Source organism: Symphalangus syndactylus, chromosome 14, assembly GCF_028878055.3.
Source record: "Symphalangus syndactylus isolate Jambi chromosome 14, NHGRI_mSymSyn1-v2.1_pri, whole genome shotgun sequence".
NCBI classification, from domain to species: domain Eukaryota; kingdom Metazoa; phylum Chordata; class Mammalia; order Primates; family Hylobatidae; genus Symphalangus; species Symphalangus syndactylus.
The window spans coordinates 116,595,299-116,611,445 of NC_072436.2; the positions used below are offsets into that span (position 1 = coordinate 116,595,299).

Consider the following 16,147-nt stretch of genomic DNA (forward strand, 5'->3'; position numbering starts at 1 on the left):
CACTCCAGCCTGGGCGACAGAGCAAGACTGTCTCAAAAAAAAAAAAAAAAAAAAAAAAAGTCTTTGTAGTCACAGTTGGATACTGCCCCAGGTTCAGAACAGGGACCGTGCTCTGATTAATGGAACCTACTGGAAGGTTTTCTTATTTTGCAGCTCCCTTCCCGGTTCCTGACCAGCATTCAAAGTTCTGCATACTGAATGATGACAAAATCTTGGCAGAAATTAGGCTCTCCTTAGGAGGAGGGTGACGGGGCGAGCAGCTCAGAGGATGCTGGCACCACTGCATTGGGTCCCTGATTAGCCATGCTCAGATGGCAGGGGGTGCCCAGGTGTCAACTCTTCCTGTGTCCCCTGACTCTGCCATTGCTCCCCAGGTGACCTGGAGGAGTTCTTGATCTTCAGGGCCTCTGTGGAGGGGGGCGGCTTTAATGAGCGGTGCCTTGTGGCAGCGTCCTTCAGAGATGTGGGAGAGCGCACGGTTGTCACCGCCTTGTTCAACAACCAGGCGTACCACTCTCCAGCCACTGCCCTGGCCGTCGTGGACAACCTTCTGTTCAAGCTGCTGTGCGGGCCTCACGCCTCCATTGTGGTCTCCAACTTCCCCCAGCCCCGGAGTGCCCTGCAGGCTGCCAAGGACCAGTTTAACGAGTATGTGCGCTGCCCGTCCCTGTCTGCCCTGGCCAGAGCCCCCAGGACTGACTGCCCTGGGCACTGCCATGGGCCCATAGATAGAGCATTGTGTCTGCCCTCCCAAAGCCCCTGGGTCTGGCGGGAAACCCCTGCCACATCGTCCTCCACCATCCACAGCCCCAACTCCCTGTGACAGCAGATCAGCTGTGGGCCATCCCATGCACTGCGGTCCTCACGAGGACCCATGAGGGCTCGGCAGGCAGCCCTACCTTCTCCTCCTAAATCTACCTGGCTCCTGTCAGCCACTGTCCTCGCTCCGCACTGCCCTCTCCAGCAGTGTGACCCGCTGGGCACATGAGCTGAGGTGATGGAGGGTGAGCAGAGCAGGACTCGGCAGGAACTGCCGTCCCTGTCCCTCAGAAGGCTGCACGTAGGGAGCCTGCCATGCCATTGTGTGGGCAGAGCTACCCCCTGTCCCAGCCACAGAGCTCCGGGGACCACCCAAAGGAGGCCAAAAATTCTGTTAATTTCAGAATAGCCACTCCTCCTCAGGGCAGTGTCGTCTCCACCCACATTCCACGCTAGGCCTAGGCCTGGCGATGGCTGCGTCCCAGCTTCTGGCTCCATCCCTGCCCCAAGAGCAGAAAAGCAGCAGCCCTCGATCTGCTCTCCTTGCCATCAACTCAGGATCCTAGAATGACGCACAGAGGCCGGGAGAGGCTTTCCCTTTGCCACACTCCAGGAGGAGGTGGGGCTCGGGACCTCCACACCTATAGCCGGCAGCCCTGGGGCTGAGGGCTGGGAGGGGGGTGATGAGGGAGAGTGACGCTGCCATCGTCACATGGTCAGCATAGGAAGTCCACAGGAGCCGTTCTCCGGTGGGGGCAGATGTTCCCGGTATGGAACCATGGTGCTCGTGCTCTCCCATAAGCCCCTTTAGTGGTTGGGCTGCTGCCCTGCATGCCTTGGGCGGTCATAACCGAGAACCCGACCTTTCCTGCCACCCAGACGTGCTGTGCTCCGTCCCTGACCTTCCCTGTCCCCTGCAGGGGCCGGAAGGGATTCAACATTGCCCTCAACCTGCTCTTCGCCATGGCATTCTTGGCCAGCACGTTCTCCATCCTGGCGGTCAGCGAGAGGGCCGTGCAGGCCAAGCACGTGCAGTTTGTGAGCGGAGTCCACGTGGCCACTTTCTGGCTCTCTGCTCTGCTGTGGGACCTCATCTCCTTCCTCATCCCTAGTCTGCTGCTGCTGGTGAGCGCCGGAGGGTGCTGGATCCGTTCCCCTGCAGACCGCAGGGGGCTTGCCCTGGGACCCCTGTGCAGAACCAGAACCAGCTGGGCAGGCCCTAGGCCAGCAGCTCGGCTCGACTCAGGGAGGATGGCTGGAATCCCTTGGCGGCTGCCCCCTCGCCTCCTCCCTGCACCCTCAGCCTTTGCCCTGCATGCATGGGCAGCGCCCGGAGCAGCCGCCCTGGTTACAGCTCTGGGTGCAAGGGGACAAGGGGAAACTGGGACAGAGAGGGTCCTGGAGCTGAAAGCCACCGCGGGGGCCAGACGTGGCCTGTGGGGCTGATGGGCATGGGCCAGCTGACCGGGAGGGGTCTGAGGACCTCCAAATGCTCCTCTCTCCCCTTCCTCATCCGTGAGCTGCTGTCAGCTTGGCGTGCACAGCAGCGCCTCCCTGTGCCGCCGCAGGTGGTGTTCAAGGCCTTCGACGTGCGTGCCTTCACGCGGGACGGCCACGTGGCCGACACCCTGCTGCTGCTCCTGCTCTACGGCTGGGCCATCATCCCCCTCATGTACCTGATGAACTTCTTCTTCTCGGGAGCGGCCACCGCCTACACAAGGCTGACCATCTTCAACATCCTGTCAGGCATCGCCACCTTCCTGATGGTCACCATCATGCGCATCCCAGGTGGGCGCCTGGAGACCACCCGCAGCCCCCATGGCCATCCACGGAGCCACTCCGCCCAGACAGGGAGGCACCAGCCACAGCCGAGGCAGGACTCAGGCAATGGGCCCAGTTCATGCTCACCAGCCCCTCTGCCCCAGTTGGCCCTGCCTGGCTAGCCATGACTGGTGGGCAGGCGCCTGTGGCATCCTTCCCCTGTGCAGAGCCGGCAGGGGCGTCCCTGGGAGGTGCCCCCTCACTCCACACAGCACGGACAAGGTCCTGTGCCCGCCCTGACCAGGCCTGTCCTGGAGGTGGGTGTGGTGTGCCCTCCAGCACAGACTGATCTTACCTCCCCAATGCAGCTGTAAAACTGGAAGAACTTTCCAAAACCCTGGATCGCGTGTTCCTGGTGCTGCCCAACCACTGTCTGGGGATGGCAGTCAGCAGTTTCTACGAGAACTACGAGACGCGGAGGTACTGCACCTCCTCTGAGGTCGCCGCCCACTACTGCAAGAAATATAGTGAGTGTCCCAGCCCCAACCCCGGGCAGAAACCCTGCATCCTCAGGACGTGGCCACTGTAGAGGGGCCTCCCAAGGCAGGGGCTCCTCTGCGTCTGAGTGGCCTGGGGCTGGTGCGTTCCTCTGTACCGCCTCGCCCCACCTCCCACAGCAGCCCCCTTGCGCCCACTCGCTCCCAGGCCCTGTACCTGAGCTCCCACTCTCCCACCTGCCTCAGTGTCAGGGCATCTGTAACAAGGAACCACAGACCAGCGCTTAGCATGAGGAGTGAATCCCCCACGGCTCGGGGGAGGACCCTTCCTGCTTCTCTCATCTCCTGGTGGCTCCAGGCATCCTGGGCTCCTGGCTGCACCCACTCACCACCACCGCCTCCATCCTCCCATGGCGGCTCCTGTCTCCTGTCTCAAATCTCCTTCTGCCTTTCTCTTATAAGGACACTTGCTGTTGGGTTTAAGGCCCACGCTAATCCAGCATCTCACCTTAAGATCCTTACTAATCACATATTCAAAGACCCTGTTTCTAAGCAAGATCACAACCCCAGGTCCAGGGGGAAAGAACTTGGACCTGTCCTGTGGGGCCTCCTCAGCCTCCCACACACCCCTCTGTGCTTCTAATGGTCTCTGTCCTGGCCAGGAGGCAGCCCGGGATTCACGCAGAGCCTGTGCCTCTCAGGCAGGCTGTCGCTGCCCTGGGTCTGCCACGTCACTCATGGGACTGCATTGAATTGTTACATGCCTGGCCCCTCTCTGAGCCATGGTGCCTCGAGAGGCAGCAGTGACCTGCTGGCCTTCACATCTCCCCATGGAGGGGACACTGTTACAGGCGCCTTGAGCAGCCTGGGGAGGGGAGTGGGGGCCGGGAACCTGGGAGGGGAGGAGGGCGACCCAGTGACTCCCTCGCCCCACAGACATCCAGTACCAGGAGAACTTCTATGCCTGGAGCGCCCCGGGGGTCGGCCGGTTCGTGGCCTCCATGGCCGCCTCAGGGGGTGCCTACCTCATCCTGCTCTTCCTCATCGAGACCAACCTGCTTCAGAGACTCAGGGGCCTCCTCTGCGCCCTCCGGAGGAGGCGGACACTGGTGAGCGGCTCCGGGAGCGCAGGACACTGGCGGGATGCTCCCCACACCTCTGCTTGGGCCCAGCACCACCTGGGGCAGCCTCCACCTCCTTCTCCACCAGGCAGCTCCTGCACCAGATGGCCTCCCACTATATGGCCTCAGCACCAGCCAGCACTTACAGCCAGGGCGGGGCACAGCCCTTGCCACTCACAAGGGCTGTCGAGTTGTGAGCCCCTGCCGAGGAGTCAGCCTGGGGGCCCAGGGCCGTCCTGCTGAGCAGAGGTGGTGCCCAGGGACACCCAGTGCCCAGAGGAGGGGATGTGGGGCTGAGGGGTACTCCACGTGTTTATTGAAAACGTTCATTTTATCAGGTCTCCATCCCCTCCCTCAAACAAACAGAAGCAAATGTGTTGACATTGCATTGCACATACAGCTTAGCAGAGGGGGAATTCACTTCTTTAAAATAGTCAGACTTCTCTATAAAGGGAACTGTCTCCATGTGTTAAAATCTTTGGCCAGGCATGGTGGCTCACACCTATAATCCCAGCACTTTAGAAAGCAGAGGTATATGGATCACCTGAAGCCAGGAGTTCAAGACCAGTCTGGGCAACATAGTGAGACACTATCTCTTCTAAAAAGTTTTAAAAATTAGCCAGGCATGATGGTACACACCTGTAATCCTAGCTACTAGGGAAGCCGAGACAGGAGGCTTAAGCCTGGGAGGTCCAGGCTGCAGTGAGCTATGATTGCACCATTGCATCCCAGCCTGGGTGACAGAGCAAGACCCCATCTCTAAATTTGAAAACAAAAATCTTACTTTCAGGCCAGGCATGGTGGCTCATGCCTGTAATCCCAGCAATTTAGGAGGCCGAGGTGGACGGATCACCAAAGGTCAGGAGTTCTAGACCAGCCTGGCCAACACGGTGAAATTCTGTGTCTACTAAAAATACAAAAATTAGCTGGGCATGGTGGTGCCCGCCTATAATCCCAGCTACTCGGGAGGCTGAAGCAGGAGAATCACTTGAACCTGAGAGGCAGAGTTTGCAGTGAGCTGAGATCACGCCACTGCACTCCAGCCTGGGCAACAGAGTGAGACTCTGTCTCAAAAAAAAAATTAAAATTATTTAAAAATCTTATTTTATATTCCCCAGCAGAGATTTATGATTTTTCTCCATAAGTCCCGCACAGTTCTTTTTCCTCAGATAGTTTATGTCTCCTGGATGCTTGTTTAGCCCCGTAAGACCACTGTGTTTTCTAGTAAAAGGTATGAGTCTCACCTGTGGGGCCTGAGATTGGGACGAGAAGCCTTGAAGGCCTTAGTCCCACCAGACCTCCCACATCCACCTCCACCCCTCCTTCTCCACGGAAGCCGCCCTGTGGCTGGGTTCATGCATGCGGTCTTTGTCCTGGTCAATCAGACAGAATTATACACCCGGATGCCTGTGCTTCCTGAGGACCAAGATGTGGCGGATGAGAGGACCCGCATCCTGGCCCCCAGCCCAGACTCCCTGCTCCACACACCTCTGATTATAAAGGAGCTCTCCAAGGTACCCTTGCAATTTGGGGGGGAGTCCTTCCTGCCAGCTGGCTACCTGGCTGTCCCCAGGGTCCGACCCCATCCCTGGAAGCTTGCGGTGCTGAGGCTCAGGCTGCTCTGCTTTGCGTCCAGGCCTCCGCATTCCGTGTTTTCCGTCTGGTGCCTGCAGGTGTACGAGCAGCGGATGCCCCTCCTGGCCGTGGACAGGATCTCCCTCGCGGTGCAGAAAGGGGAGTGCTTCGGCCTGCTGGGCTTCAATGGAGCTGGGAAGACCACGACTTTCAAAATGCTGACCGGGGAGGAGAGCCTCACTTCTGGGGATGCCTTTGTCGGGGGTCACAGAATCAGCTCTGATGTCGGAAAGGTGGGTGCAGCCAGGGAGGCTCCGAAGGGGTGAGACAGGCATGGCTGGAAGGGGCACCCTGGAGGCAGGGACGCTGTCCCCAAACAGCTGCTGCATCTGTGGCTTGAAATGGGCCCAGCACATGCCTCCGGACAGCGAGACAAGGTAATGAGCTAAAGCTAAGCTTCACCAGAACTATCAGGCAATGGGAGGGGAGAGAGATGGGTGCCAACATCCGTGAGCCCAGAGATGCGCATTCAGCACTGACAGCCACCTCTGTGCAGAGGCCATTCTGTGTCCAGGCAGCTCAGGTGTGGGTTTGGAGGCCTTCCTGAGTGAAGGGACGGAAGGCCCTGGGCCCGCCCAGTTTTCCCATGTTGAGCTGAACCCCACCAGCGCCCCTGCAGAAGGACCAGAGGCAGCCCTCCTGCACCTCTGCCCGGGGCCTGCATGGGAATTCAAGTGTGCCGAGCAGAGCAGGAGAAATGAAAGGCAGGGCCTGGGCCTGAGAAGTGGCCGTGGAGTCCTCTCCTGAGCTCACGCCAGGGATGCCTGGACAGCAGAGGCCCTGGGCCAGAGCACATGCAGGCCCTCTCGGGAGGAAAGCATCATCCTAGGCTGCAGACTCCCCCATAGAGTGTTCCAGGGTTTACAGGCAATGCACAGCAAACAAACAGAGGAGACGGTACCATGGCTGGAAGCAACAGACACAGGCCACATGGGGGGACAAGCACATAGGCGTTAGATCTGCATCATCACGCCAGATTATAAAAGATTATAAACTCACTGTGTCTACAGAAATAAATGATGCAATTGAAAATCTATGCAGGGGAGAGAAAACCCTATGTGATCTAGCAGTGGAGGAGAGGGTGAGAAGTCCCCAGTACATGTAATCTGAGTTCCAGAAGGAAAAGAGAGAGAGAGTGGCAGGGGCTAGTAGCCAAAAAGGTATTGGCTAAGACTTTCCCCAAACTGATTAAAAACAGATTCTGTGTTGGGAGCTTGGCTCACGCCTGTAATCCCAGCTTTGGAAGGCCAAGGCAGGCAGATCACTTGAGGTCCAGAGTTCGAGACCAGCCTGGCCAACATGGCAAAATGCTGTCTCTACCAAAGAAAAATACAAAAATTAGCAGGGCATGGTGGCAGGTGCCTATAATCCTAGCTACTCGGGAGCCTGAGGCATGAGAATCGCTTGAGCCTGGGAGGCGGAGGTTGTAGTGAGCTGAGATCATGCCACTGCACTCTAGCCTAGGAGACAGAGTAAGACTGTGTCTCAAAAAAAAAAAAAAAAGATTTTGGAAGCTTGAGAACCCCAAAGAAGGAAGGTAAAGAAAAAGAAATCCAGTCTCTGGAATCCACAGAACCCAGGCACTTCTGCCCCCGACCAGCTGCCGAAGGTAGCTGAGCAGATGGCAGCAGGCACATCCTAATTCGGCTGGACATGGTCACTTGCGCAGAGAACAGCTGCTGCACCATCTGACCAAGCAATGCTCACCCCAAAGGTGGTGCCCACAAATCTTTCTTCTTAGAGGGAAAAGAAAGAGTCCTAGCACATTAGATGTCCCAGGTGTGAATGAGTGAGTAGCCAGCTCTGAGTCTGCCTCTATGTAAAGGCCATTCTTGCACCACCTAACCCCATGGCTGCCTGTCCTGGACCAGGCTCTGAGAGCAGCTCTGGAAGCCTCCCTGCACCAGCCACATCCTTCCTGTGTCCCTGTTCCAAGAACTTCCACTGTGGGCAGCCACCAGGGCCTGTGCACAGCTCCAGCGCCCCCGTATACACACACTGGCAGGAACCACAGACAGGCGCAGGGGTGGGCACCTCAAGGGTAGTCCCCTTGGTCCTCTGGAGGAAGGAGGCTTCCCTCCAACCCGCCTCCCTCCCCGGCTATGCTCTGACCCCAGGTGCGGCAGCGGATTGGCTACTGCCCGCAGTTTGATGCCTTGCTGGACCACATGACAGGCCGGGAGATGCTGGTCATGTATGCTCGGCTCCGGGGCATCCCTGAGCGCCACATTGGGGCCTGCGTGGAGAACACTCTGCGGGGCCTGCTTCTGGAGCCACACGCCAACAAGCTGGTCAGGACGTACAGGTGCACCTGCTGAGCCCTGGCCCTTCCCAGAGTGGAGTAAGAATCACGGTCCCCATAGCATAGAGCTGGGAGTGACGGCTCAGGTCAGCAGCCAGAGCTCCCACTTGTGGCTCCAGGATGGAGCTGGGATTTGGTGGTGTGACCCAGGTAGCTTCAGGCAGAAGAGGGACTGCCCTGACAGTGCCTGCCACCTAGGGACAAAGCCAGCAGCAAGAGATGTCAGGGCCCCTGGCAGGTCCCCCTTAGGTGCAGGCAGATGTGTTCCCGTGTGGGTGCGTGCACCAGGCCCCTGGGAACCGCCTTCTCTGGGACCTCCAGCTCTATGCGATGGGCTCTCCAGGTGCACACACAGCTCCCTCCTCTTCACCAGGGCTGTTCTGCAATTGCTGGGTGTGGGCCTCTGCGGGGACACGGGCCTCCACTGGGACACGGGAGCCAATGCTAACTCTCAGCCTTATTCCCCCACCTGGCACTCTCCTGCCTCTAGTGGTGGTAACAAGCGGAAGCTGAGCACCGGCATCGCCCTGATCGGAGAGCCTGCTGTCATCTTCCTGGATGAGCCGTCCACTGGCATGGACCCCGTGGCCCGGCGCCTGCTTTGGGACACCGTGGCACGAGCCCGAGAGTCTGGCAAGGCCATCGTCATCACCTCCCACAGGTAGAGTCTGGGTCTGTGGGTCACTGGAAGTTTCAGCACCGGGTGGGCCATGGAGAAGCCAGGTGGCCAGGAGACCCATCAGCATCTGGTGCAGAGTCTGCGCGTGAGCCACACTCTGAGCATGGCTATCAGGAACAGCCTGATGGGAGGGCCAATGCCTTCCTGTCTGCACAAGCCTTTGGCACCCCAAGCCCTATCTGAGGTCCCGCCCTCTCCCCAGCATGGAGGAGTGTGAGGCCCTGTGCACCCGGCTGGCCATCATGGTGCAGGGGCAGTTCAAGTGCCTGGGCAGCCCCCAGCACCTCAAGAGCAAGTTCGGCAGCGGCTACTCCCTGCGGGCCAAGGTGCAGAGCGAAGGGCAGCAGGAGGCGCTGGAGGAGTTCAAGGCCTTCGTGGACCTGACCTTTCCAGGTGTGTTTCAGCCCCGGCAGCACCCACTGGGTGGGCCCTGGGCCCCTACCTAGGCCTCTCCCATCTGCTATGTGGAGCGTCTGTGCCTCGCCCCGCCAAGTCCCATCTCCCCAATCCCTGGGATGAGGACTCCAGTGCTGAGCACCCAAGCACCCTCCCCAATCCTCCAGCCCGGCCCTCACAGCAACGCCATCTCTCCTTTGTGCAGGCAGCGTCCTGGAAGATGAGCACCAAGGCATGGTCCATTACCACCTGCCGGGCCGCGACCTCAGCTGGGCAAAGGTGAGCCAGTCCCTGGGGCCCCACTGGGCACTCATGGGGCAGGGGGAGGTCCCTCCAGGGGTCTCTCCCTCTGTGGTGACTGCAGGCTCTTTCCACAGAGGAGTCACTTTCCATTTCTCCCCTAACAGCCTGATATGTGCTGGTTCGGGGGTTTTATATCCAAAATATCAGTGGTAAAAGGAATTCAGCGTAAAACAGGAAAGGGGTCAGGGATGGTGCCTCACACCATAATCCCAGCACTTTGGGAGGCCGAGGAGGGAGGACTGCTTAAGCCTGGGAGTTCTAGACCAGCCTGGGCAATGTAGATCCTGTCTCTACAAAAAATTTAAAAATTAGCCAGGTATCATGTTGCATACCTGTAGTCCCAGCCACTCGGGAGGCTAAGGTGGGAGGATCGCTGGAGCCTGGGAGTACGAGACTGCTGTGAGCTATGATTGTGCCACTGCACTCCAGCCTGGGCTACAGAGCAAGACTCTCTCTAAAAAAATATGGGGGAAAAAAGAACCAGCTCAGAAAGGGAACATCCCTGGCTCAAGGTTGTAATCTGAGCTGGGAACAGTATGAGGAGGAGGCTGGGCCCCGTCCCCGCTGGCTCCTGCTTAGCCAGCATCCTCTACCTGGGAGCACGGTGCTGTCCCAGGGCTGACCTCCCTGGGGCTCTGGGGTGGGGCTGGGCAGGGGTAGGATTGTGGGGGCCTCACCAGCCCCTATTGCCAGAGGACTCCCAGGTCCCGCAGAGGAGCCTGGGCCCTGTTCTCTCCTACCAGTGACTTTTCTGCTCCCCAAAGGTTTTCGGTATTCTGGAGAAAGCCAAGGAAAAGTACGGCGTGGACGACTACTCCGTGAGCCAGATCTCGCTGGAACAGGTCTTCCTGAGCTTCGCCCACCTGCAGCCGCCCACCGCAGAGGAGGGGCGATGAGGGCTGTAGCTGTCTCGCCACCAGGCAGGGACGGGATGGGCAAGCAGGGCCCAGCTTACATCCTCTTTTTCCAAGTTTATCTCATCCTTTATTTTTAATCACTTTTTTCTATGATGGATATGAAAAATTCAAGGCAGTATGCACAGAACGGACGAGTGCAGCCCAGCCCTCATGCCCAGGATCACCATGCGCGTCTCCACATCTGCACACTCTGGAGTTCATTTTCCCAGAGCTGGAGCAGGCTGGGCAGTCTGCGGGCAAGCCCCGGGGACTCTGGGTGGAGAACTGACCCAGGAAGGGCTGCAGCTGAGCTGGGGGGTTGAATTTCTCCAGGCACTCCCTGGAGAGAGGACCCAGTTATTTGTCCACGTTTACACATGACATTAATCTCCCCTGGGGAGGAAGCCGGAAGCCAGCCAGGTTGAACTGCAGCGAGGCCCCCAGGCCACCAGGAATGGACCATGCAGATCACTGTCGGTGGAGGGAAGCTGCTGACTGTGATTAGGTGCTGGGGTCTTAGCGTCCAGCGCAGCCCGGGGGCCTCCTGGAGGCTCTGCTCCTTAGGGCATGGTAGCCACCGCGGAGCTGGGCACCGTCCCACAGCATCTCCTAGAAGCAGCCGGCACAGGAGGGAAGGTGGCCAGGCTCGAAGCAGTCTCTGTTCCCAGCACTGCACCTTCAGGAAGTTGCCCGTCCCAGGACACGCAGGGACCACCCCAAGGGCTGGGTGGCTGTCTCGAGGACACACTGAATACGTTGTGACCATTCAAAAAATAAATGTTGAGGGGACACAGTCACAGTCTGTGGGTCACATGCCAGAGGGGGCACAGGGCTCAATCACTCACCCACAATCTAGACATGAGGCTCTCCTTTCACATTTCAATCACACAAACGTGGGACGTTGCTTTTCCCAGAAGGGAGCACATGCAGAGAATACACTGAGGTGAAGGACCTTCACAGGCCCAGAACACAGAGGAAGAAGCTGGCTAGATAAACGCCCGGTGACGGGCTCTTATTCTGAAGAGAAGAGCAGGTGGGGCTGTGTGGGAAGCACAGGTCTGGTGGGAGAGAAGCTGCTGGCACCAGGGTCACCCGTGGGCATTTGCCATTTCCCAGAAATACCTCTTCATCAGCTCCCTTTTTAGTTATTTATGGAGTCTTGCTTTGTTGCCCAGACTGGAGTACAGTGGCGTAATCTCAGCTCACTGCAACTTCTGCCTCCCAGGTTCAAGCGATTCTCCTGCCTCTGCCTCCCGAGTAGCTGGGACAACAGGCGCCCTCCACCACACCCGGCTAATTTTTGTATTTTTAGTAGAGACAGGGTTTCACCATCTTGGCCAGCCTGGTCTCGAACTCCTGACCTGAAGTGATCCACCCACCTCAGACTCCCAAAGTACTGGGATTACAGCCATAAGCCACCATGCCTGGCCCCTTTTTATGCACTGTTTTGTGTTTTGTTTTTTGAAGACAGTGTCTTGCTGTGTTGCCCAGTGTGGAGTGCAGTGGTGTTATCAACTGGGCTCGTGCAATCCGCCCACCCCAGCCTCTGGAGTGGCTGGGACTAAGGGCATGCGCCACCATGCATGGCTAAATTTTTTTATTTTTAGTATAGACGAGGTCTCATGTTGGCCAGGCTGCTGCCAAACTGACCTCAAGTGATCCACCCGCCTCGGCCTCCAAGTGCTGGGATCACAGGCGTGAGCTACCACGCCCGGCAAATGCACTATTATTTCTTATGGTTTTCTAAACCCGATTTGAACTTCTGCATTTTACATTCCCTTAGAATTCAGTTTTAGAAAAGACTTGTTTTCATCACTTTGGCTCATTTGGGACAATTTCAAGTCTGTGTTTTTATCAGTCTGGAAATTTATGAAAGCTGCAAATCGTCTCCGGTAGCTCTTTTATTCCCTTTAAACTTCTGCCATCTAGTTCCATGTTATAAAAAATATAACATGTTTGGGCAGTGTTTAGGCCACAGCCACCCCTACACTGCCCACGAGAAAAGATCTGAAGTGGGCCCTTCTGGCCCCACAGCCTGTCCACAGGGGCTGTGGCCTCTAGGTCAGGCCTGGGGCTAGGAAGAGGGAGAGGTCAGTGGACGAGGCCACCCAGCTCCCTGTCCATGCCCACAGCCCTTCTGCAGGGCGTCCTGAGACTTGTTTTCAAGCCCATGTGTTGGAGATTTAGAAATGTGTCATTTTTCTCCTGTGACACCCTAGAAGGGCGTTGGGGAGAGCATATAGGACTGAGGGCACAGCCCACGAGGCACACACGTGTGAGGCCAGTGTGCATAGACAGGATACAGGAGACACCATCCTTCCCGGCAGCATGCTGCCAGCGCCAGCAGGGGTCTTTAAGTAACGACTGGCACAAGCAGAGCGCCTTCTTAGGAAAATGATCCGCAGCTCAGGAGCCTGCTGCGTGGGGAACAGGAGGGATAGGTGCATTCAGGGTGTCTGTGGCAGGGGCCCAAGGCTGCACCCAAGCCTGGAGCTTGGATGACCCCAGGAGCAGCAGGAAGGGCCCATCTGGCATCCCAGGGACATCCTCAAGGCCTCTGGAAACTCAGTGCTGGGGCTGGGTCACCAGGGGCGCCCTAAGGAGCCTGGAACTGAAGCCTGAGGACCCCGCCCTGGCTGATTTTTGTCTTGAGCTGTGGCAGTTCCCAGCCCACGGGAGGGCAGGGGAAAAGAGCCATGGGTCCAGGGATAGGAGGGACCGGCCCATCCACGCTCCACCGTAGACCACCGTGGGGGGACCACACATTCTGTACAGACACTGTCCCTGACAGAGCCAACTCCTGCCCTGCTCCCAGTTCACCTTAGACCTGGGAGACGAAGTTTTGACTTCACTGCTCTGCGTGGCCTGGTGCAGGGCTCCCGTGAGCAGACGGCCCATGGGCCACGAGCCAGGTATATGGAAGAGCCTGCGCCTTGTCCTCCAGGCTGGCCCAGTACAACAGCGTGGCTCAACTGAAACCACACCCAGAACTCAGAGGGGAAGACCTCGCAGTGGGGCGGGCCCAGGCCAAGCCCCTCCACTGCCATCACAGGTTTACAGCAGAGCAGAGGGGCAAGCTGGATACAGGCAGCCCAGGCCACAGGTCAGGGGAGCCACACCAGGCCACAGAAACAGGCTTGCTGAGGGTATCAGAAAAGCCCAGGTCACAGTGGTTTGAAAAAGAAGTTTATTTCTCAGCCACGTAGGCAGGAGGAGGCAGTCCAGGGCTCGGTCACCTGAGGTCTCAGGGAGGCAGGCTCCATCTGCCGCCCCATCATCCTGGTTCACGCCTCCCTCCTCATGGTCACCTCTGTGTTCAAGGAAGTGCTTGGCTGGGCACGGTGGCTCATGCCTATAATCCCAGCACTTTGGGAGGCCGAGGCAGGCGGATCATGAAGTCAAAAGATCAAGACCATCCTGGCTAACACGGTGAAACCCCGTCTCTACTAAAAATACAAAAACATTAGCCGGGCGTGGTGGCGGGCGCCTGTAGTCCCAGCTACTTGGGAGGCTGAGGCAGGACAATGGCATGAACCCGGGAGGCAGAGCTTGCAGTGAGCCGAGATCACACCATTGCACTCCAGTTTGGGCGACAGACCGAGACTCCGTCTCAAAAAAAAAGAAAGGAAGTGCTCAAGTTCAGGCTGGGGTAGGTTGTGTGCAGTGGCCTCCCTCAAGCGTGTGTCACCCCCAGGCAGCTCCCTGCTGCGCCTGGACCCACCTGTGCCCTTGGGTCACTCCATCTTGCTGGGTTTCCCATCTCTGTCTTGCTGGCTGCTTTCAGAGACCAGGCCCAGAGTCCCCAAGACTCAGGTGACCTTGACTACTCCTGGAATCCTGGACTAAAGATCTGCAATAGAAATGTGTCCAGCAGGGAACCTAATGTGTCCAGCAGGGAACCATCCTGTTTGCTTTGCTTTTCAGAGTTCCTACAACTAACTGGCCAGGGCGCACTGTGGGGCACATGGATGCAGACCCTGGAGTACAGCCACTTCTGCCTGGGGGCGTCTGGGGGGTTTCCTGAGTGAGGTGGGGTCTCACCAGCTCCAGGAGACACCACTGCCACGCACAAGGTAGGGGTGGGGGTGGAGGATCACCTCTGTGAGGACCCAGACCCCACCCACTGTGGCTGTGGTGGAGACTGCAGGTCTGTCTCAAGGCCCCAGGCCAGACACCTGCAAGAACAGAACCTGGGGGTGACGGAGAGGGGATTCCATCAGGCCAGCCCAGGGCTTGAACCCCAGCCAGGGCAGCTGCTGTCTGCTGCCCCACCAGGTAACGCACCAACCCAGCTGGTTTTCAGCTCCCCTCCGCACCAACACCATGCTCATTACATAGGCCGGCTGGGCCCTCTAAGACCCCCACTCCCACACAGACTGGTCTGCATGGAGGCTGGTGCCGCCTGTGCTGTCCAGATGCTGCCTGACTGCACTAATGGCCAGAGCCCCCTGCAGACAGACGGCTCAAGGGGAGCTCCACCATGCGGGAGATGGCCCAGCACTGCAGTCACTTAGGCTGCTCATCCCTCCCCAAACTGAGATGTCCCTCCCTCCAGATGCCCCCCCCCACCCACCGAAACCCCAGCATGCTGGGCATGCTCTGGCCACCCCACACAGGGGGCTTAGGGTGGGAGGGCTGGAGGCTGTCTGTAAAGGGCAAGGCCTCTTCCAGGAGGTAGGATGTGGTGGGGCAGGCAGGGTCCCCTCCTCACCTGATGGGCCCTCGAGGCCAGGCTGCAGGCAGGCAGGAGGAGGCTGAAGCAGTGGGGTCAGGCCCGGGGAGCGGGGGCCCTGCCTTCCTTCCTCAACACACGGGGCTGCCCAGGCCCCGCTCCTGGGGCCGGGCCCACACCCCACAGACACTGGTGTCGGATGCTTCGGCTTGAAGGAGCTCCACATGGACCAGCCGCAGCTGCCCCTGGCTCTGCCTGGCCCAGGCAATACCACAGCATCACCAAGGCTCATCTAGCCATGGGCCCAGCCCCCAGGCCCTGAGATGCACCCCAGGTGCCTCAGTCACAGTCCCAGGCAGCTCAGGTCCCAGGCGGCTCACAGTCACCATCCTTGACTTCATCGTAGCAGATATGGAGTGCTTTCAGCTGGTGATGAGCACAGGTTCCCGACCCTGGGAGAGTCCAGACGTGCCCACTGGAGAGGCCTCAGGCCCTGATGATACCTACTCCTCAGACACGCAAACCCGGAGCCAGGGAGGCCTCAACGAACTGCATACTCTCCCAACAGACCAAGCTCACCCCACACCAGTGCAAGGCCCTTTCAGACCCAGCCTGGCCACCCCAATGGACCTGGCCAGCACCTCCCCCAGCCCCACCCTCTCCAGACAGGCGCCAAGCTGTGGTGACACGCCTCTCAGCAAGCACGGCTCCTCCTCTGATGCCTCCCTGAGGTTGAGTCGTTACCCCCTTATCCACCTGACTGGGCTGCACACGGCCTCAGTGCAGTGCCAGGTTTTTTGGTTTTTTTTTTGGAGACAGAGTCTCGCTCTGTCGCCCAGGCTGGAGTGCAGTGGCGCAATCTCGGCTCACTGCAAGCTCCGCCTCCCGGGTTCACGCCATTCTCCTGCCTCAGCCTCTCAGAGTAGCTGGGACTACAGGCGCCCGCCACCACACCCGGCTAATTTTTTGTATTTTTAGTAGAGACGGGGTTTCACTGTGGTCTCGATCTCCTGACCTCATGATCCGTCCGCCTCGGCCTCCCAAAGTGCTGGGATTACAAGCGTGAGCCACCGCGCCTGGCCTAGAGCCAGGTTTTAGTAGTGGGTAAAAGGGCTCCCTTGCTGTG

General features: G+C 58.5%; 1 protein-coding gene and 1 long non-coding RNA gene across 3 annotated transcripts in view; one reads left to right on the forward strand and one right to left on the reverse strand.

The window, feature by feature from the left end:
- Positions 1–11,146, forward strand: part of ABCA3 (ATP binding cassette subfamily A member 3) — a 62,199-nt gene extending 51,053 nt beyond the window's left edge. For both annotated transcript variants that reach the window (XM_055242785.2, XM_055242784.2), the window contains exons 21-32: positions 375–648; positions 1,680–1,884; positions 2,328–2,547; positions 2,889–3,047; positions 3,954–4,126; positions 5,524–5,652; positions 5,812–6,006; positions 7,891–8,078; positions 8,566–8,736; positions 8,957–9,147; positions 9,356–9,429; positions 10,218–11,146. In XM_055242785.2, the coding sequence (XP_055098760.1) occupies positions 375–648; positions 1,680–1,884; positions 2,328–2,547; positions 2,889–3,047; positions 3,954–4,126; positions 5,524–5,652; positions 5,812–6,006; positions 7,891–8,078; positions 8,566–8,736; positions 8,957–9,147; positions 9,356–9,429; positions 10,218–10,349 (2,111 nt within the window). In that variant the 3' untranslated portion in view covers positions 10,350–11,146. The remainder of the gene's footprint in view (positions 1–374; positions 649–1,679; positions 1,885–2,327; positions 2,548–2,888; positions 3,048–3,953; positions 4,127–5,523; positions 5,653–5,811; positions 6,007–7,890; positions 8,079–8,565; positions 8,737–8,956; positions 9,148–9,355; positions 9,430–10,217) is intronic.
- A 2,372-nt stretch (positions 11,147–13,518) lies between these two features.
- Positions 13,519–15,654, reverse strand: LOC134732526 (uncharacterized). The gene is made up of 2 exons (XR_010115825.1): positions 15,061–15,654; positions 13,519–14,199 (listed from the first exon to the last, which is right to left on the reverse strand). It is a non-coding gene; the product is annotated as an uncharacterized lncRNA (long non-coding RNA).
- Positions 15,655–16,147: the final 493 nt, after the last annotated feature.